The following is a 21,908-nucleotide window of genomic DNA, read 5'->3' on the forward strand; positions in this document are numbered from 1 at the left end:
TCTCACATAATATCTCCTGATTAGCTTCCCCTTCCTCACTCCTACCAGTTCCTTCCCTCCTCCCTTCCCCCCACCCATATTCTGTTCCATTCTGCTTCACATTAGAAAACAAACAGGATTGATTCTAAGGGATAATAATAACATAAACAACATAAATAACATAAAACAAAAATGATCACATAGAAGTCAGACAAGAAAAAAAGTAAAAAATAAATAAATAAAATGGAATTCATTCAAACACTGAAGAATACCATAAAGAACACTAAACTGGAAACCAAAAAATATATGCAGAAAGCTGGGTGTGGTGGCGCACGCCTTTAATCCCAGCACTTGGGAGGCAGAGGCAGGCGAATTTCTGAGTTCGAGTCCAGCCTGGTCTACAGAGTAATTTCCAGGACAGCCAGGGCTACACAGAGAAACCCTGTCTTGAAAAACCAAAGAAATTAATATATATATGCAGAAGACCTAGTTCAGACTTGTGCAGGCCCTGTGCATACTGCCTCAGTCTCTATGAGTTCATATGAGCTTTGGCAATCCCTCCATTGTTTAACCTAAACTGTAGTCTTTAATTGTGCAGTGAGCTGTGTTATATATGTGAATTCTTATTCACATGATGATATTAATACGTGGTTTTTCTCCCCCTTAGGAGCCCAGATATACTAGACTAAGTAGATGTTAGTCTAGTGTAACAATATACTACCATGTGGTCTTTACTGAATAATTAACCAAAGTTCACAGAAACATAAAATGGTACCATAGCTGTGACCACAAATATGTAATAATATAGGAAATATGAATAAAAAGTGCATTTTAAAGTTGAAGACGAAGTAAGAGGACCTCATAGAAATAGGGAAGACTTCGTGACTTGAGAGAGTATCATGGAGTCGATACTATTTGCTTCGAGTGATAACACAATTGCAAAATCAGTGTGACTCAGCTTCTGAAAACAACTGTAAAACTGAGAAATAACACAAAGTAGAATCCAACCAAGCCTGAAGCTCTGGGACAGAGAGTTCCTGCCAGAGGCTGAGGACACACACAGGTGTGTGTGTGTGTGTGAGGGGGGAGGAGGGGAGGGGGGACTGAGGTCTCCCAGGAGGTGTTTGCTGATTGGAGGATTGAGTTGCACAGCATTCTTTAGTTTGTGGCAATCCCTAGGCTGGCTTCCTAGAAACAGTTCAGGCTTAAATGAAGCAGTTATAACGTGAGGGAAAACATTGAAAGTATCATAGTAACCATCGTATCACATACAATTTTCTTTCTAGACCACCGACTGATTTCTGAGAGCCTAAGACTCTTTAGAAAGCTCAGAGAAAGAAACGCTGAGAAAGAAGAAGCTAAGAAAGTGTTATTAGTCCGGTGCAACAAAGGTAGAGAAAAACTGGAAGTCTCGTAAAGAGAAACACAGCATTTTACTTCCATCTTGAAATAGCTGTGCTCTGTGAGTGCAGCTAAATTAATTCTAAAGAGACCAGCCTGAACTGCAGGGAAGTGTCTGAGATGGCATCCACAGCAAATTTAAATCTCCTTAGACAATATCACCTAAAATCCCTACTGTTGTTCCACAGCCTGCATTTTTCATTCAGTTAAGAATATGCCGGGCGTGGTGGCGCACGCCTTTAATCCCAGCACTCGGGAGGCAGAGGCAGGCGGATTTCTGAGTTCGAGGCCAGCCTGGTCTACAAAGTGAGTTCCAGGACAGCAAGGGCTATATAGAAAAACCCTGTCTCGAAAAACCAAAAAAAAAAAAAAAAAAAAAAAAGAATATGCAAGAATGCCAGGAAATAGATTTCTCCGCTAAAAGTCAAGAGAAAATAAAAGAGAAGCAGAAGTAGACCCAGGTACAAATATTGTGGTGCTCAGACGCATAAGGGTTGAGGGCGAAGGGTATAGCCCAGAAGGTACAGTGTGTGCCTACTGGGCATGAGGTTCTGAGTTCAGTTCAGAGCACATCATAACTGGAACACAGTGGTGCACATTGTAACACCAGCACTTGGGAGACAGGAGCCAGAGGATTAGGAGTCCGGAGTTATTCTCCCTACACAGAGAATCTGAGGCCAGACAGTGCTATCTAAGATCCCACCTCAGAAATGTGTGTGTCTCAGGGCTAGAGAGATGACTCAGCAGCTAAGAGCATGTACAGCTCTTTCGGAGGACTTGAGTTCAGTTCCTAACACCCACATTTGGTGTCATACATCTGCATGTAACTCCAGCTCCAGAGGACCTAATAAATCTGCCTGTGTGTGTTCACATGTGTGTATGTGCACACACATGCTCTACACATACTCACAAACACATGAACTGAAGTTAATTCATCTAGACAATGTGGTGTACACCCTTAATCTCAGCATTTGATAATCTGAGACAAAAGGAACCTGAGTTTCAGGCCAGTGTGAGGGTATTTCAGACAATAAATCACAATGAGAAATCTGAGGCTTCGATAGTTTTAGTAGCCGCTTAGAATCAGTGAAAATGTGGCCCCGAGAACTGAGAGAGGCCATTGGTGCCAATCGAAATCAAGGAGAAGAAAGAACATGGAAAGATCTATAAAACTTCAAAGACATGGGGTGTGGCATAAGGTTTATCCAGTGTGTGTGTGTGTGTGTGTGTGTGTGTGTGTGTGCGTGTGCGTGCATGTGTCTGAAGTCTGAATTAAGAAAAATCTGAGCTAAAACCTCTGTGTGTGAAGTGATATTACCTAGAACATTTCTAAAAACCAATGAAAGATGTACCTCTAATGCAAGAAACTAGAAAACACAGAACATATCCCAGCAAAACTGCTCCTAAAAACAAGAATACATATCTGCATCTCCCAGCTCATAGAATTGAGGAAGGAGGACGGGGGCGCCACTTGTGCCTGGGTCCTGAAGAGAGGCAGGAACTACCTGGCACTGGAGGAGAGATGTGTAGTGCCTGCTTAAGCCCAAGATGCAATCCAGGCTGCTAATGCACCTCTCTCCCATTCCCCATCAGTAGCTTGTAACCAGCACCTGGTAATGGCCATAGTTGTTATGGGAGGAGCAAAAACCGGAAAACAAACCCTGCTCTGTTGTCCTGGAGAACCTGTGAGAATCATCGGAGGGAGGAGCTGAGACACTGAGGGAAAAAAAAAACTTGAGCATTCCAGAGCTCACGCTAAGTACATAGTGACAGTCCAGGCCACCTCTGGAGGGCTGCTTTCAAGTGTCTGTGCACTGAAAATGACTAGGGTAACAATAAAAACTCATTGTCCTCAAATAATGACTGATCGGAGTAAGAGTCCACACTAAGATAGGGTGGAAGCCATGTCTGAGATATTTATCCAGGCTTTAATTTTCTTTATATATAAAATGTGGTGGGGGCTGAAGAGATGGCAGTAAAGGAGTAAATGGGTCTGGATCCAGAGATGGCCAAACTGTTGGGAGTACCAGCAACTTGAATTAGAGGAGAGAAAAAAAAAAAGGAGACAAATACAAGATAGAAAGACTAAGACTGAGAGCTGGCTTGTTAGAGAAACAGAAATCAGAAGCAACAAATATCACCTTTCAAGCTCTATGAATAAAAAGACACCAACAACCTGGGATCCCCCCACCTCACGCCCCCCTCCCCATGCTCCATCAGAATTGTGTGCTACAAGGAGTGACTACACAAAGAACGGGAGGGGGAGGGGGCGGGAGGAAGAGGGGAGGAGTGTGAGAGGAAGGGGAGGCTGGGGGGGGGGTGGGGAGATGAGACGTGCGGTAACTTGAGGGAAATGTTTATCGAAATGCTGGTGTTGAGACGTCCACTAGTTCCTGACAGCAAATGCTCAGCCTACAGCTTCTTGTAGACTGTGACCTGCAATCCAGGAATAGCTACCTACCCTTTGCACTCATTTTGTCCTCTGTAAACAAGGGAAGGCTCGCTTGTCTCTCACCCAAGCTTGAAGTAACTATGTGATCCTTCAACTTAACAGCAATGCCTTATTCTCTTAGCATTCCCTTGGCTAAACTATCCTTCAGAAACCATGGCTTAATTCCTAGCCAGATCTAGAATCTTCTAAGTACACCTTGCTTTTTTATTTTTCTTAACTAAGTCCTGTGGTCTTGTGGGGACCTGTACATTTACATCCTGTGTGTCGCAACGTAAAAGGGCACTTTTCTTTTTTATAGAGGGAACTTATTGTTTACTCAGTTATTACTGTGGAACTTCAGCCTCTAGAGAGAGGAGGTCTTGTTTGTATTCACTGAAAGCTTTTATTCTGAAAATTAGGCTAGAAATGATGTGCCAGCCCTGACAAGAGTTGACCAAAAAAAGACCTGGAGGTTCCTTTAAAAAATATCGAACGTAGTATGGTCAAAACTTGTGATCTCTGATAAAGTAACTAAGGCGAGATTGCAGGTAGAGTAATGGGGACCGTTGACAAGAACACACTAATTAATTGCAGGTACATGACGAGTGAGTCAGGGGCGAAAAGGATGATTGTTCATGAATGACTAAGACAATAAAAATATATGAAAAATTTAGGGAAGCCTTGTTATTGAAGAATGCTCTTATTTAAATATGTGGACTATCCATCAAGTACCGTGTAGACAAGCATAAAAGTCAACTGAAGTTCTTGTTTAAAAAAACAGTGAGTATGAACTGTCAGCCAGTGGCAGCTGTGGTGGCACAAGCCATGAAACAAAGGTGCAAAGACCTTGCCAGTGTCCCCTGGCAGAGACCATGAATATGTTGGGTTTGTTACTTGTTGAAAATAAGAGAGGCCACACACCAAGAGAACTGGGTGTTTCCATTTCAGGTGATGAATACAGGATCATGGTTTGTGGTAGGTGAGTGGTGGAAAGTTCAGAACATAAACTTTGAGTAGGAAACCTTACCTTGAAAAAGAAAAATCAAAAATGAAGCAGAGCCAGGCAGTGGTGGCACACTCCTTTAATCCCAGCACTTGGGAGGCAGAGGCAGGCGGATTTCTGAGTTCAAGGCCAGCCTGGTCTAAAAAGTGAGTTCTAGGACAGCCAGAGCTATACAGAGAAACCCTGACTCAGAAAAAAAAAAAAAAGGTGGGAAAACTATAATTTGCAAAGAATAGGTAATTCTGTTATGTGGGGTGGTGGAATGTTTACTATATTGTGGTTTCCCCAGATACCTTGCTCCTATGTGGGCTTAGACAAAAACTACAAAGTGGTCTTGTTTTTGTCTGAGTCTTCAGGTTACAGAGTGGCCTCATCTAGTACTGGTGCTTGGTAAAATCATTTGTTGCATAAGTTGCCCCTAGAGAAGAGACAGAACTCCCCTATCAGATCTAATGAAGTTTATATTGATATAGAAGTAGAAATAGAACCTTAAAACAGGGGCCCTGGAGGGACAGATCTTAGGTGAAATCATGCTCTATATTAAGATCCTAACTAGAATGGGAGATGAAAAAGTGCAGAGGTTTATGCCGACTAAAAAACTGTTTGGTGTTTCCACAAGGATGCTGTCTTTTACTAAGTCATCTGCTGTATTAAATTACAAAGAGTCACTTTTTTTTTTTATCATCAATTTGCCAAGGATTTTGGTGTGTGCATCCTTTAGCCTCTGAAAAAGTGGAATGAATACCTTGCCATCCATCCTTTTATGAGTGATACAAATTCTGTTTCTCCAAATACTTCTGCTAGTTTAAATATTACTCAGTACAAATAATTTGTAACCTTTATTTTGGCTTTTGAGCTGTATCTCTCACAGAAAAAAAAAAAAACAAAAATTGTCATTTTCCAAAGCTAAATAGAACATCAGCTAGGGACAATGCCCATCCATAAGACAGAGTCATTCTGCATCCAGAGCAAGAAAATCAACACTCCCAGCCACCACCAGAAAAAAAAAATAGTGGACTCCCTAGTCCTCTAGTATTCTGTTTACGTGTGTCTAAACTACTGGATACTTGTCTCATTTCTGGTATTAGGTGTGATAAAGAGACAACTCACTCAGCAACCTCAGCAACAGCAGCAACAACAGATTCTGTGCAGGCCACGTAGCCCATGCTCTCGGAGCATCAAAAGGAGATGAAGCCTGATTAACCATTTTGAAACCTATCGGATGAGGAGAACTCCTTACAAAACAACTTTTATACGCTTTAATTAAAAACGTGTTCCGGCAGCTCAGAGCTGAATGGACTTCAGGGGGAGCAGGGCTGAGCTGGTTGCTATGACGACACCAAATCTTTTCCCGCCAGGCCCTTCCTCAACACACTGACTAGCTCTCCCCACCACCACCACCCCATTAATTTGCTTCTGTGCCATCTTTCACTCCCTGGGTCTGTCCCCTGGCTAGGGTGGCTATAGAATGCTGAATGCCTCCTGATGCCTCTTTCAGGGGGGACTCACAGCCTTCTCTTTTTGGCTCTCCCTATCCCTAGTGACCTCTATGCTCTGTGTTCCTTTTAAAACAAGTTACTTTGAGATTAAAAATATTATTTTAATGACAACCTAGTAGTCACTGCTTACTACCCCTTGTTACAAATCCAATTTACCAAATCATGAGTATGGCTGAAAAGAATTCCATGGAGTTCAACAGCATTTATATTTCAAGTCACCAGCTGGCTGCCTGTATCTAGAGGGATGCTTTGCCCATGCCCAGTACGCTTCTGTGTTGCTGAAGAGGCCCTAAAGAGAGGCTCTGTTCTACTCCATTAAAGCCAAATTGTGCTTTCTCTTTCTTAAAAACAACTGTGTACATGTTTTAGCATTTACTTGCATGTGTATTTGAGCACCGCATGGGTGCTAGGAACCAAACCCTGATCATCTGCAAGAACAACACAAGCTCTTTAACCCCAGACTCAGGTTGTGCTTACCCTTAAAATCTCAGCTTAGTTCACAAACAGCACCATCTGGTAACAATGTAAGAGCGGCCAGACACGGTGACACATGTCTATAATCCCAGTATGTATGTGTCTGAGGCAGGAGGATTGTAAGTTTGAGGCCATCCCAAGCTACAGTGAGACTACATTTCAAAATCTGTAAGTAAGAAGAACACTGTAAAATGTATGGCTAGAAGAGATGCTAAGGGCTAAGGCATGAGGTTGCCTTACTTTATTTTAGAAGGCTTTAAAGAATATCTTCAAAATTGTGCTTGGCATGCAGGAAGTTCAATAGCATGTCACAGTTCCAGTGGTACAACCAGGAATTAGGTAGGACTGACCCCTCATAAGCCTCAGCAGCCACCTTGAGGAACCTAGTGCCTTTGTGTTTGTATACTCAGTGGATTTCTATAGATTGTGATATTGCTATACAGCTTTCTTAGGTTGCTCCTTGAATCATCAGAGGGCCTCCCAACCTTTCACTTTGATTGTAAGTCCAATGTAATGTCCCATCCATTCTGTTATATAGGATGAAGGAGGTGAATGGAACTGAGTGGAGATGATTTCTCAGTATCCCTCTTTTCCTCTACAACTTAATAATTCTATTGTTCTATTAGGTAATTATTCTATTACGACTACGACTACCACTGTCAACTGTTTGTTAGATGAAACAAGCATTCCCTCTCTGTTTGCCTGACTCAGCAGAGATATTGCAACTCAAGAGTCAGGTATAGCCTGGGTCTGCTATAGTCACTACTGTACAGGGAAGATGTGAACCTTTCCATGTGTTGGGGTTTCTACAAACCGTAGAGAGGTATTATCTCTCTCAAGAAGTTTCGTAAAGAACTCCTGACTATATAAAACTATGCCTGATAGGCCACATGTAAATCTGAGTCACAAATATCAGGGGATGAAAGAGGGGTGGGGGACAGCCTATGACTGGTCAGCATAAACCTTTCTTTAAAAGGAGATAGACAACAATGACTAATGTTTGGTCATTAATCTCATAAAGGGACTGAATCTGTTACCGAGAATAATGGTACCATTGAGGAGAATTTCCCATTTAACTTTCCTTTTCTCCTGTCAGTATATGGAGTTGGAAATCAATGCTTGTCTACATTATGGGTGTTTCCTTCTGTAAGATGTTCTGTCTGGATCACTCTTAGGTGGGAACTAGAGAAAGTGCCTTTAAATTGTCTAGATCATTGGAGACAAGGTTTCAGGTACCTGAAGCAAGTTAGAGATGATGAGAAAGTACTCAAAAGAGGCACACTTGAAATATCAGCCAAAATTTCATTTTAATATAAGAGAGAGATGGGGATTCCTTGGCAAAAGTGCCCTATATCACCAATGTGGAGCTATTAATCATGTGCATGAACTCAAGAAGTACACGTCATCCACCCTTACTCTTTAGATCTATTCCAGATCAGGTTTGGAAACATTCTGGAGGAGAAGTGATCTTACAGGATGAGTGGACTTAAGACAGAATAGGTCTTTCCTGTTACAGTCTCCATGGCTGAGTGGTTGATTTTCCAGGCCGGGGTGTGCTTTGGGGCTGTGTTTTACATAGTAGTAAATTCTCAGTTTTCCTGCAATGTCTTATGTCTTCTCCCTTGCCTAATCCTGCTCCATGGCTAAGAACATCTACATAGAAATTGGAATATCTTTTGTTTAGTAATTCTTCCATCCTGTGATGGCTGGCTCATGTGAAGTCACATAATCCTGCCTGTGTGCTCTGGCACTAGACAAATTGTTTATGTGAGAAAACCACAGGGCTGTCCTGTTGCTTCTGCGGAAGGAGCGCAGCGGTCTCCCACATGTGCAAAATCCATGCCAGGATTCAAGGCAAAGGTTCAACCTTCACTTTATGTTGCAAAGACAGTTTATTAAAGGTGACTGAAGGAAGTCATTTGCACCACATGCAGATGAGCCTGTCTCCAAGATTCAAACCTAGTTTTAATACGTTAATAAAAAGAAGGGTGGGTTTCCAGAAGTCACTCTCTCTTTATAACCTCTAATGTCTGAAGTTTAAAACTCAGGTGCAAGATGGAAAATGAGCCAGGTGTAATTCACACTCTGGGAAGGCTGAATCAGGAGGATTGTGAACTTGGGAGGCCAGCCTGGGCTACACGGCAAGACTTCATCTTGTAGAACATTTTCTATATACTTCTTTGAATACACAGAGTATCAGCAGAGGTGGGTGTTTTGCATGATTTTCGAAGTAAATGAAAAACACAAAGACTCCACTCTGCAAGAGTTAGGAAGTGTGTAATGTGCTCTATTGGGACAAAAAGGGAAAAAAGGGGAAAACGGACTTTTATTACATTTTATCAACGACATTGAAATTTCTTTTCTCTTGTCCAAGGGCTTAGACCTAAAAACTGAAGGGTGATGTGAAGCCCATAAAAATAAACTTGTGTATGTTTCTCCACGTGGAAAGGGATTAAATAACTAAAGCCCCAATGGCTCCTGATGAGATTAATAACCTGTGCCTTAACTAAGACACTTTTCAAAGCTTACCCCAAACTAGCAGATCTGCCTTCTCTGTCTCCTTGCTGAGAGTACTGGCCTGAAGATGCAGGGTCTCCTGTGGTTTGCTTGAAGATTGGGATAACCATGATTAATTAGTGGGAAACGACTCATCTGCACCACGGAGTATGGAGTATTGTTGCTTAAAACGAACAGAAGCGCCTTATATCCTGTTTTTAAAATTATTCTTTATCTAGCAGAACTAAAAACATCAGGGCATTCTTTCCCCCAACTGAGAGACCGGCTCCTGTTGGAAGCTTAGTCATGACCACAACACCAAACTAACCAAAGATGTGGGTATCTTTGACAAGGTTTCAGATAGTCTCTCTATCTCTGTCTCTCTCTTTCACATACACACACATACACACACACACACACACACACACACACACACACACACACACACACACACACACACGACCAACGAATTGATAGTGCCTGTTTTAACTTTCATGCACTAGAAAAACAGCAAAGCAAAGCAATGTTGGAGAGTGCTGACTGGGCAGGGACCCCAGGAGAACCTCATAGCAATGGGCACCCGCACCGGATTGTGGGCATTGTTCCAGAGAGTTAGTGGCCGCAGAGGACTTCTGCAGCCTGCTGCGGGGGTGTGTGGGGGGGATGTCATAGTTTTCAGCCACCCCGCCCAGGCTCCTTGGTGTCCTTTTCTGGATACCTAGCATGAAAGCCAATGGGGAGCTCCTCGGCTGGGGGCTGGGAGGGATGGCTGCTTACTCTGCGCTCAGGGGTGAGGTGGTGGAGCAGCACCACCAGGACAGAGGGGGCCCGTAGCTAGGGCCATTGGGCGGCCTCCTGCCCGGCGCGCCCCGGATGCCTGGAGCTGGCTGGTGGCCGCTGGAGGCCGGAGGCCGCGGTGGAGCAGAGTAAACACGGCACTGCGGGGCTCGCCCCACCCCTGCCCGTTCGGGGCCCTGCAGCGTGGAAGAGCCCGCGACCCCGCCCTGGGGTGCCCCAGGCTGGACTGGCGAGCTGAGACTGCACCCTGGTGCGGGTCCCTTGGAGCAAGCCTGGCTGTCCCACCCCGTCTGGCTGGTCCCCTTGGACAGGCTAGAGCCCTGCTTTGCTCTTTTCGTTGGCCAAGCACAATTGTGTTATTGGAGATAATGAATTCAATCCCCATCAAAGGGCATTAGGCTTGCCCGGGCCCTGGAGTTGCTGGTGCCTTTTTTTTTTTTTTTTTCCTAGAAATGAAAGGCTGAGGAGGAGAAGAAAAAAAAATCTCTGGGGGAGCCTTTCCCCTGATCGCTGCTTTTGAAGTGAAGGGGCCCGGGCATTGTTGTTCACCTCGTGGCCCATAAGGCTGAAGAAAGCCCGGGCTTTTGATGGGCTGAGAACCGCTTCAGCAATGAGCACTACAGGCCGGGCCGCAGGTCTGCGGGCAGCATATGTCTCAGGGCACTCGGGCCCCGTCTGGCGCGCAGGACCGTGGGCCTCCTCCTCCCAGAGGAGCTGGGACTGGACCCAAGGCCAGCACCCAGAAGCGGGAACCCTGGGGCCTGCCCAGGGCTGAGATCCAATTTGATGCCCCACCACGGATTTGGTGGAGTGGCGCAGGGGGTCCCTTAGAGTAAGCCTTTAGGAGCCAGAACCGCCCTTCCTTCGGGAAAGTAGAGGCCTTGGTGAGGGCCACAGATCCAGCTGATCGGAACCATTCTTTCCGCACCCTGGACCCCAGGGTAGTTGGCTGAATCTGACTACAAAGGTGTGCACCTCAAAAAAGGGACCGCTGAGGGTTTTCCACGGGGAGTGACGGACACTGGACCCCAGGAGCGTGCAATTTTCTCACACAGTCAGGAGGGCACTGGCTCACCTTCTTTAAAAAAAACCAAAAAACAAAAACAAAAACAAAACAAAAGCAAAAAAAAAAAAAAAACCCAAAAACTTGTTGAAGGCATTTATTTTCACTGCCCCAACACGAAATGACCCCACCTGGCTCCATCCTCTCACCCTTGCAACCCCCCACCCCCTCCTCTGAACTCTTCGGTCCCAGGCTTGGCCACAGAAACCTTAGGGCTCCTTTCAGGGCCCTCTCTACCTCGGACCTCCTCCCTCTGCCTGAAGGATCCGGGTTATCCGCCCCATTAATATATTAGCCAGGCATAACACAAAGGAAGCGCGTGTCGGCAGAAGGCCTTGTGACTCCAGGGAGAGGCCAGGAAACCTGGACAATGCCCTGCCCACTTCACCGCACCGTGCAGACCCAGTCTGTGTATCCGCCTCCACCTGAAAAATGTTCATAACTGGGCGTCTAGGCGTGAAGCTCAAAGCTCCTAGGTGGAACCCAAAGTTAGACAAATGTCCCACCAAAAACGTCCCAGACGCCTAGTTAGTGCAGAGAAAACCGGTGTTGGGGAGCACAGAAGATACAAGACACTGATTTCTTCCCTCCTGCGTAAAGGACCCTTAAAATTACATCTATAAACGAAACAAACCTCCCCAGAGACCCTTGCAGTCTTCTCATTCAATCGACGTTTTAAAAATAGCTTCTCGATGTCAGAGAAAGGGAAAAAGAAGAAGAAAAGGAGAATCTGAGGCGGTGACTAGACAAGCAATAGGGGAACAAACTTCAGAGGAAACGGGAAGAACCCCAGACTTCTACTTTCTTTGATTATTCCCAATTTCCAGGCAATGCTTTGGAGTGGAGGGGAAATTTTCCAGGTGGTTTCTCTTAGGTTCAAGGGCTTCACCCCCCCCCCCCCCCCCCCCCCGCCATGTGTAATCCTTAAGAGGAGTTTGGGAAGGTAGAAGGCGACTTTATTGAGTAGAACTTTGAATCTTGTTTCCCCGGGTGTCCCAGGTCAGGTTCTGAGTCGGATTTCAACAGACTAGCATCTCACCTGGATTCTAAAGTCCGGAACACAGCCCTTTCCTCCCCAGATTTTAAGGGATGATAACCTGTCTCGAAATTCCAAGCCGGCTGCAGTTTTAGCGCACTCCAAAGTATCCTGAGGTAGCATTTCTAAGCCTCCGCTAGCGGGGCTACAGAGGTGTGTGATCGTAGCTATAGCAATTGGAGAGCTAGGGAGAAATAGGGGCAAGAAAGTCAGTAAAAGTGAGTGACTTCTCCCTAGGTCAGGTTTTAAAGTGTTTGGAATGAAAATGTGTTTTACAGGTGACAACTGAACTTCTTAGGTATTCTCCAGTCCCACAAAGCTGGAGGAAAGGGCTGGAGGAAAGGGGGCGGGGGTGAGGCTTGTAAACCCAGCTGTGCAAAGTTCAATGAATGGAGCTGGCCTGGGAGGGAAAAAGAGAAATACCAATGGCATCATTATGTCCCAAAGTTAACTATTTGAAAGGTAGAGGAGACTTAAAGAAGTCTGTGTTAAATGTATTTGGACAGCTAACTACTAACCTTAGGTAGAACTAAAGCTTGCGAATGTGGCTACTCTTTAAAATGTCCTCTCGGATCTACGCGGTGGATTGATTCCAATGACGTTCTGAGCTCTGCTATGCTATTTTGCCCTTAGATTCTTAGTCTCCTGGGACTCTCTTGAGGTGTAATTACACTTTCAATTTGGGTAAACTTTATACCAAAATTTCAACATAATTTGATTACCTATTTAGGTCAGGGTGGCTTGTAATAATCTCTTCTTGCACTCAATTATCTTAAATCAAGGGGCATTTTCTAACTGCATTTGGTTGTAAAACACATCCACAATTCAAGCAAATAGTTAATTTTCAAGACAATTTTTAAAAGTTTATTAAATACATACTACATAATTTAAGCAATTTTATTTTCAATGAGGTTTTTTCCCTCTTGACATATTGAAGTGTCACATTAAAATACATTATAGCTAAATGTTCTATGATATTACTGCTAAATCAACAGAAAGCCAATTGATCTTGAGGAAAGGTTAATTAATTTGGGCTACAGGTCTCCTACTTTCGTCTGCAATGAAAAGAATTTCTATTGATCAAGGCAGTTTTTTTTTTTTGTAAAGAACTTAATAAGCATTTTCCTGGAACTAAGATCAATATTTTAAATGCCAAAACAACAGAATTTCCTAATTTTATCATTCTTGGAATTCTCTCCTGTTGTGGTTCATTCAAAACGGCTAAACTCGAGAAAAAAAATGTTTAACAGTTTCAGTAAAATCCGCCTTCTGAAAAAAGAAAACAGAAGTTAAGAACTTCACTAGCATATGCTTATTTTCATCGCTTATTATTTCCCATCCGTCTTTCTGAAGTGTGGGAGGCCACTAAGGGACAATAGAAATTGGATTTTATCTTTGAGATTTGAAGGTGATCTCGGCAGATCTCACAGAAATAGGGCTGAGCTGCCTTCTGCTTGGGAACGCTTCGGAGTTTAGTTGCGCTAAGTAGAATTTCCTTATCTATCTTGGGCTGTTTTTTGTTTTGTTTTGTTTTCAATCAAGGTTTAAAAGGGTTTCAGAGCTGAGCTTCCAAACACAAGGTGAAAGTCATTATTGAGGCTCCCCTCCCAGGAAGGCGCTGCACTCACTACCCAAAGGCCTTTTGGTGCTACTGTTTACTCCGCGACGTGGCGGATCCCACAGCCCCTGGAGCTTTCCACTTGGGTCAGTTGGAAGCCTTTTCCCTCCTCGCTGCCCCCGCTTCCGGCCCCTCCCCCATCCCGAGCAAAATTCAAAAAACAAAACAAAACAAAACAAAACAAAACAAAACCCTCAGCTCTGGCCGTTTACTGAGCCCTGGGCGCCCACTTTCTGGAGGATGAAGCAACAGTGAAGAAAACAAGACCCGGGGTCTAAAACGGGGTGGGGGCGGAGGATGCCCGGGTCGTTCGCAGGCGGCACTCTCCGGAGGGTCCCTGCGCGCCGCTGGAAGCACAGATGTTTTCTTCTTGGCCCCGACGCGGCGCCCTGGTCGGGCGATCCGGCGTTTGTGTGTCGGGGTTTCCGAGGAAGGGATTACGCAGCGGGAGCGACTCGGCCAGGCAGGCCGCGGGGTGGGCTTGAGACCGGGCGCCCGGCCTCCTTTGTTGACTTTTAGGTCTGTAGCTCAACAGAAGATTTATTCGCTAGGAGGGGAAAATGCCCAAACAATGAAGAACTAACTGCATTTGTCACCTCGGGATGCTTGCGCGGTCCGCTCTGCCCCTTCTGCCCCGGCAACCATCTGTCCGGGGCCCCCAGCCTGCGTGCATCTATAGGCGCGCCTTGTCCCGAGGTGGCACAGAGCATAGACGCAGAACCCGGTGCGAAGCCCACGGGGCGGGAGCACAGCTCGCAGGCGCCTGTGAGCCAAGCAGGACTGGCCGCTCTGGCTTCCAGCATCCTGCATCCCCTGTCCTTAGGGCGGCTTGGACCACAGGCACCTCGCCTCTTCAAACCGAGAAAACTCCAGGGAAGAGTCAAGGATCAAGAACTAAGACCTGCACAAACCTGGAGGAGAAAGGAACTACACCCGACGTTAGACTTTCGTTTCGGGACAACATGAGAAAAGGAAAGGCCGAAGATCACGCTTTTGTTTTACATAAGAGTTTGAATTTGCTGGCATTTATTTACCCGTTGTACGTGTAACTGTTGAGATCGAAACCTTTTTCGTCTTTGGGATACGCTTGGTGTCCTTTAGAGGACTCGGAATTGAGTTTTGAAATTACTCACGCCAGCAATTTCTCTTTCCTCCTTTCATTAGTCGCAGAGAGCAAAGCAGGGATTGCTGGATTTTTCTCAAGTGGCTACAGTGGCACCCCTTCTCTCATCTGGGGAGGTAATTACGCGATAATTAAGCGACTGGCAGGGCTCTTTTTATCTTGTCTGTAGTGTGGAGAGCTGTGATCACAGTACAGGCTGCCCAAGTTCAAGCCCTGGTGAGGATGGAGTTCACACCCTAGGGCTCAGGCAGCCCGGCCTCTGCTTCGGCTTGTGCCTGTTATTGTTAGTGTCAATCCGAACAAGCCTTACAAAGAAATAGGTGGACTGGAAAGTGAGCCTACTATCAAAGGAGATTAATGATTTTGTGATCTCAAGCAACTACGGGGTGTGAAGCTGCATTTCAAAGCTTCTTACAAGGCAAACAAGCCATCAGCTTCAAGTTCTTAGAAACAATATTTTAAAAATATCTTCACAAAACACAAAACAGCAGCTACCCTGAAATACTCACAAAGCTTGCCTCGGCAGGAATGAATGAACTGCCCTCCTCCCCACCCTCCAAACCCACTCTGATAGCGAAGTTTTGTTTCCCTGTTAATGGGAGGGTTCAGAGTCTGCGGTAGATAACTTAATTTTAGCAGACACAGTTGCTATTTCATTCTAATCCAAATACTTTTTGAATTAGAAGATATAGAGAATTGATCATTTAATTTCAAACCACGAAAAAAAAAAAGACTAAAAAGAGGCACAGAAGGCTTACCTCCCCCCAACCCCAAAGAAAAAGACCCTCAAGTAAACATTACCGGTAATAATTAAAAAAAAAAAAAAACAACTTAGTTCTTGGAATAGTGTCAGGATACCTATCTGGTTTGATTGAATCCCCTTTGCCACATTTTATTAGTTACACATTCAAGTTGTAAATGCAATCATTTTATTTTAATTATATCCCTGCTTTTCCTTGATATGAAATTTCAGAATTTGAAAAATATCCCATTCAGAAGACCTATTTTGGATTCTAATTAAAGATCTATTTTGGATTTTAAGTGAAAGAGAAAAACAGAAATTCTTTGTCCTTAACATGTGATTTATTTAAATTCCTTAACTGCAAATGATCAGGAACATAATCCACAGATTAAACTCTTGTATTATTTTTGTTATTGAAATCAAAATATCTTAATTACAAATCACATCGATAAAAATTAACATCTTAATTTGTCATTTTAACCATCACTTAAAGCAATTTCGGCTGTAAAGAAAAGGAGTAAACCATGCAATAAATTAACATTGAGAAGGCAAAGAGGAATAATAATGAAACCCGTTTGTCTAAAACTAACACCACGTCCAACTGTGGAAAGTGCATTAACACTGGATGAGCCAAGAATAGGATGGCAAGAACTAAAACGGCCACAATTGGGATTTGGAATTCGGGACCAAATTTTGAAATGCATTTCTTATAACTTCTCTCTCAATAGTATGATACTTCCTTTTTTCCCCCTGGGGTTGGGGTGGGGGAATTCTTTAAACGGTATACATACACAAAAGCTAATTTTATACATGTGACCTCAGCATGACATGACCATGATGGCTCTCTGAAAAGCAAGGAGCAGAATTAGGGAGGAAGGCAGTTCCTGAAGAACTGGGTTTCCAGCGTTTGCAGGTAGAGAGGACAAGTGTGGGGAGGCATCCTTGTAACTTGGCCGGTCAGGCAATTTTTGAAAATGTCTATCACCTAGCTATTACCTCTACGTGTTATGCAAAGTTGAACGAGGTCTTCATATCTGGGCATGATATTAAGTCCATAGACATGTATATGCATTTCACTTAAGGACGTCCGAGATCTGAATGCATCCGGAATGTAAGGTGAAAACAAATGTGCATAACCGGTTTATACCTTCCTGCATAAAGGCAGCACTGCCCTTCAATACTCTCAAGAGCCCCTACTGTCTACTTGGTTTCTTTACCACTTCCATCTTTACTGAGTTAAGAGTATTGCCACAGACCTGTAAACTCGTGTGGTGGGCCTAACAACAACAACAACAACAACAACAAAAAGAGCACGAACAAATATTTTACAAACTTGACCATCTTCTTTTTAAATAAGCCCTGCAGGGACTAGAATGTGTCCACAGGGGAAGGAGTGAAAGGGAGAAAGGGGAGGAAGATTTTCTGTATATACATTTGTGGATCATTAAATGTTGCCAGAAAAAAAAAAGTGTTGGTATGGAGTCGGTAGTATTTGTAGTAATACACACAATGAGTGTTGAATACAATAATAAAGTAACAGTCCTTTGAACTGGGGAAAATTGTGCATGAAAAATAAAACTATTTGGAATTTTATTATGTGGTTGGTTTGGTGTGTGTGTGTCTGTGTGTGTGTGTGGTTTTGTTTGTTTGCTGTTGGTTTTTCTCTCCTGCTACCAGGTTGGCCATGCAGACAAAAACCCTCAGTTCTGGGAGCTAGGACGTATTTAGCACGGGTCTGGAATACACACCTTGGTAGTAGGCTGGCTCCAGGGCTGAGGGCTCGATGGGGCTCCTCGTGGCCACTGAGGCGCTGCCAAGGGGCAGACTGGCGGGCAAGGTAGCGCCATAAGGAGAGTACTGCAGCGCCTGCTCGTATGCCTTGAAGTCCAGCTTGTGCTGTTGCTCAGAGGAGGACATGAGGTTGTTGATGGAGAAGGGGTGATTAAAGGAGTAGTGGGGATCCCCTTTCAGATGCAGCTGTGATTCGTGGGGTGCCAGGCCGTGAGCCGGGTGAGAGGGGGGTACAGATGCCAGCGCCCCTGGCCCGGAGCTTATGGGGGGCGCAGATGAAGACGCTGGAGACTTCAACTCCGAAGCGCCCCCTGTCGCCGTGGCCCCGCTGTGGTCCAGAGTCTGGGGGCTGGCGGCGGGCCCTGGGGCCGGCGCGCCCTCTAGCTGGCTAGCCTTTCCGTGCACACCCCGGTGAAGGGGTGACTCGGCGCTGGGGTTCCCCGGGCCTGAGGGGTCCTTGCGGCTTTCTGGGCCCCCTTTGGAGCCGCCGCCCCCACTCCCACCTCCGGCCCCCGGCTGCTTCTCACACTTGAAGCGCTTTTGGCGGCGCAAGTAGCAGCCGTTCTCGAACATGTTGCCGGAGTCCGGGTGCAGCGTCCAGTAGGAGCCCTTGCCCGGCTTGTCCGGGGATCGCGCCACCTTGACGAAACAATCGTTGAAGGACAGCGAGTGGCGGATGGAGTTCTGCCAGCGCTGCTGGTTCTGACGGTAATAGGGGAAGAGGTCCATGATCCACTGGTAGATCTCGCTCAGCGTGAGCATCTTGCTGGGCGCCTGCTGGATGGCCATCGTGATGAGCGAGATGTAGGAGTAAGGCGGCTTGGCGTGAGGGTAGCTGCGCTTGAACGTCTTGGCGTCACCGCCGCCCCCCGCGCGGCTGCGGCCCAGGTTTGACGGCGCGTACGCCATGGGACTCATGCACGGGTTCATGGCGGCGGCGTAGGGACCCAGGCCGTTCATGGAGGTGGCGGGCTGTGCGCCCATGGAGCCCATGCCTCCCGGGCTCAGCGCCGTACCCATGGCCGTGACGCCCGCCGCAGTCATGCTGTTCATGGCTCCTGCAGAGCCCCCTGGCATGCCGGCCACAGCACCGGGACTCAGGCCGGCCCCTAAGCCCGTGTTGGCGTAGGACATGTTGAAGGAAGCCGGGGTCATGTTGCCGCTCGTGGTCATGGTGTTCATGGTCATGTAGGTGTTCATGGAGTTCATAGAGCCCAGGCCGGAGTTCATGTTGCTGACAGGGACAGAGGAGTAGGCCTGGAGCGGAGACAGCGAGGAAAGAGGCCCCGAAGGGCGGGGTTAGCAGTGTGCCCCAGAGTTTGGCTGGCCCAGGGAGAGCCCGGGGCGAGCTAACAGCATTTCTGCAAAGCTCCGGAACTCCCCAGCCAGGGCAAACGGTTAGGCGCCTTTCCTTGACCACGCAAAGATGGCTTACACAGCGGGGGCGTGGGGGGAATCCTAGCGCTGCAAGCAGGAAAGATTAATGCTCACAGAAAATATGTCCCCGGGAAGATGCATAATCGCCTTACAAGCCTGGATCAGGGGCTGGCTTTTAAGGTCCCTTCATTTCATCCACCGCAGGCTAGATCCAAGGATCCAACCCCAGACCAGCCTAGACAACTTGCCTTTTGGCCCGGTCAGTTTTGAAATTCCGAAAATAGAATTTATGTCGGAGCCCCTGCTTCTTCACTTCACCCACACAGGCCTGCTTGGGTGATCAACCGGGCACCAGCTAGGCACCCACCCTGTGGAGGGCTGGCAGGCACGGCTGATCGCACAGCGGGATGCACCGTGCTGGCTGCTGTTAAACTCTCACCCATATTAGCCTATTTGTCAATATGACCCTCCCTCCGTCCCAATTACTCATCTCCCAGCAACTGGCTTTGTCTTTGGTGCCAAAGATGACTTTCTGCTATTATATTTAGAAATAATGTTTTCCACCTACTTGTAACAATGATAGTATTTTTAAAAGGAAGCAAACTTATCAGTTAAATAAAGTTCTGGGAAAAAAATAAAATGAAAAAAAAAAAAAAAGCTGCACACCAGAACAACGCGGCGCATACAATTAACTTTAGCGTGACTTTGTATGTATAGCTCTTCACGCTATACAAAACCTCGCGTTAATTCTGTTACCTGTTTGTAGTCCTCTGGCAATTGAAAACTTTGGTAACACAATTTACACACACACACACACCCGGTAACCGATAGTTGCTGCTGCTCACACCAAAGCCTAGGCTTTGGAACTATAGTTTGGAACAAATTAAAATTCCCAAGTGAAACTCTACTTGCTTTCTCTTAATGCTATTCTGCTTCCTAATTCTCAGCTTTGAGATGTAAGAAAGCTCTTTCCATGGGGGTCTTCTCTGGTGGGCCGAGGTGACTGCATCAAAATTAAACTCCTGAAAGTGGTCTGAGAGCCTACTAAAAGTCACCAGTAAGCGAAATCTCCATCAATAGCAGTTGAGAGAATAACTAGGTGGCTAAAAAACAGAGTCCTGACATATAACTGCTTATCTGGTAATCTAACAGAAAATATTGACGCCCTTAAATTTATGTTCATCAGCAAATGTAACTCCATGTGAAAGTATAAGAGATGGATAGATTTCAAAAAGAAGACTCAAAAAAGATATGGTTCCCAAAGAAACACAGAAAGGAATAAATAAATCGCCGCGAAAGTCTTTTCGGACTCTGTACTTTTCTGTACAGATCTTAAAGTACTTTGGGATTTATTTCTAGTCCTCTCTCCAAGATCGCACGAGGCTTTCTCGGTAAGCGCTTTCGATAACCGTAATTACACTTTTGAAGGTAATCGGCTGCTGTTTCTAGAAAATACTTTTAATAGGTAGTGGCCCTGCCTGTACCTGATTTTTCTCGCAATGCTTTTGTGCACAATGTAAAATAAACCCTGTGAACATGCCACCAAGGGGACAATGAAGAGAAACAGGTTCTTGGCCCCGAGTTCTGGAAAAAGATTCTGTTCGCACTAGCGCCACCCAGCGGTCCTAGAGACGATCGAATAGACACTTTTCTACAAACGGCTTTTGAAGAATAAGTTTTATAAAATTTAGAAATCATTCTTTACGAAAAACTCCAACTTCTGCAGCAGATCATTTTTATCCAAAGACGTCGGCTAATTACGTGGTGTGACCGAGAGGCCTCCCGGTAAGCGAGCACCGACTCTCTCAGTTATTCTTTACTCAAGCCAGAGCCCGCCCGCCCGCCCGCGGCTCCCGGGGCTGAGCTCCAGCCCGGGCTCTCTAGCGGGCAAAGACAAGTGCTTCCCTCCCGGAGCCCGTGTTTTCAAAGCCCAGAGTTTCCCCAAACTCTCCGCTGGTTGCAAGCGCCAGGACCCAGCGGGCAGCGGGCTGATCGAGAGGTCGGGTGGGGGCCACACTGGGAGCCGCGCCTCGGGCGAGCCGCCCCCACCCCGCCCGCTCCAGTCCGGGCAGGAGCCCACCTCGCCTGGGTCTCCCCGGACACCGACTCTGGGGACGCCCCACCGCCTCCCCGCCTCTCACCTCCTGCGTGTCCGCGTAGTAGCTGTTCCAGTCGTTGCTCTCATGCCCTTCCATCTTCACAGTCCCTAACATCCTGGAGCCAGCCCGGCCGACACAACCATCCAACCCTGTGCGGAGCGACGGGCGGGTGCGCTGCTCGGGGCGGGGGAGGGGCGCGGAGCCGCTGCGATCACCGGAGCGCTCGAGGGCCCAGCGCCACCCGGGCGAGGAGGAAGCCGGGTGCTGCGGGGCGCGGCGTGCGCGGCGGCGGCGGCGGCGCGGCGCGGCGGGAGGGGGCAGCGCCGGGGACAGGAGGCGGCCGCGGAGCGCGGCGCCCGGCAGCGCCTCCGCGGGAAGTGAGCGGGCGGCCTGTGCGAAGCGAGTGCAGTTGAGCTGATGTGGATCTTACGTCGCCGGAGTGCCCACCTCCTCGTCCTCTCCCCATTTGTCCGCCGCACAAAGACGCTCGCACCTACAAAGCCCGAGGTGCACCTGTGAGGCGGCCGCCCGCCAGTCCAGCCGCCGCGCCTCCCGCCCCGCCGCGCCAGCGCCGCGCGCCCCCCGCGCCCCTCCCGCCATCCCCTCCCCCAAACCTGGCCCTCACTTTGTTTACAAAGCAGTATAATTGGTTTAAGCTTCGCGGCTAGGGAAAGAGGAAAATGGGGCGGGTGTGTGTGTGTGACCCCCTTTGGAAAAGGAAAAAAAGAGAAAGAAAGAAAAGAAAAAAAAAAAAAAAGAAGAAGAAGAAAAGGAAAAATAGGCGGTGCCTGGAGGACAGGCCAGGGCTCTAGACCCGAGCTGTGCTGCGGGAGAAGGACCTGGGTGGTGGCATCAGAGCTACAGCGCAAGGATCATGCTCGCTGAATGACCCCGAGTTCCCTCCTAGAGGTGCTCACCACCCCCTGGACCTGACTACGACTCCGCTCTTGGTCCACTTGGCTCCTTTGCTCCCCTCAT

General features: G+C 46.8%; 1 protein-coding gene across 1 annotated transcript; it reads right to left on the minus strand.

The window, feature by feature from the left end:
• Positions 1 to 17,121: 17,121 nt before the first annotated feature.
• Positions 17,122 to 21,201, minus strand: Foxa1 (forkhead box A1). The gene is made up of 2 exons (XM_021179396.2): positions 20,973 to 21,201; positions 17,122 to 18,711 (listed from the first exon to the last, which is right to left on the minus strand). The coding sequence occupies exons 1-2, from the start codon at positions 21,042 to 21,044 to the stop codon at positions 17,377 to 17,379; spliced, it is 1,407 nt and encodes a 468-aa protein (XP_021035055.1). The 5' UTR covers positions 21,045 to 21,201; the 3' UTR covers positions 17,122 to 17,376.
• Between the last annotated feature and the right edge of the window lie 707 nt (positions 21,202 to 21,908).

The sequence above is a fragment of the Mus caroli genome, unplaced genomic scaffold, assembly GCF_978045245.1.
Source record: "Mus caroli unplaced genomic scaffold, Mus_caroli_1 scaffold_14, whole genome shotgun sequence".
In the NCBI taxonomy this organism is placed as follows: Eukaryota; Metazoa; Chordata; class Mammalia; order Rodentia; family Muridae; genus Mus; species Mus caroli.

Coding starts and splice junctions, on each gene's coding strand:
- Foxa1 (XM_021179396.2), bottom strand. CDS start 21,044: ATGTTAGGGACTGTGAAGATGGAAGGGCATGAGAGCAACGACTGGAAC. Junction 18,712..20,972: donor ACTACGCGGACACGCAGGAG/GTGAGAGGCGGG, acceptor TCTCCGCTCCAG/GCCTACTCCTCTGTCCCTGT.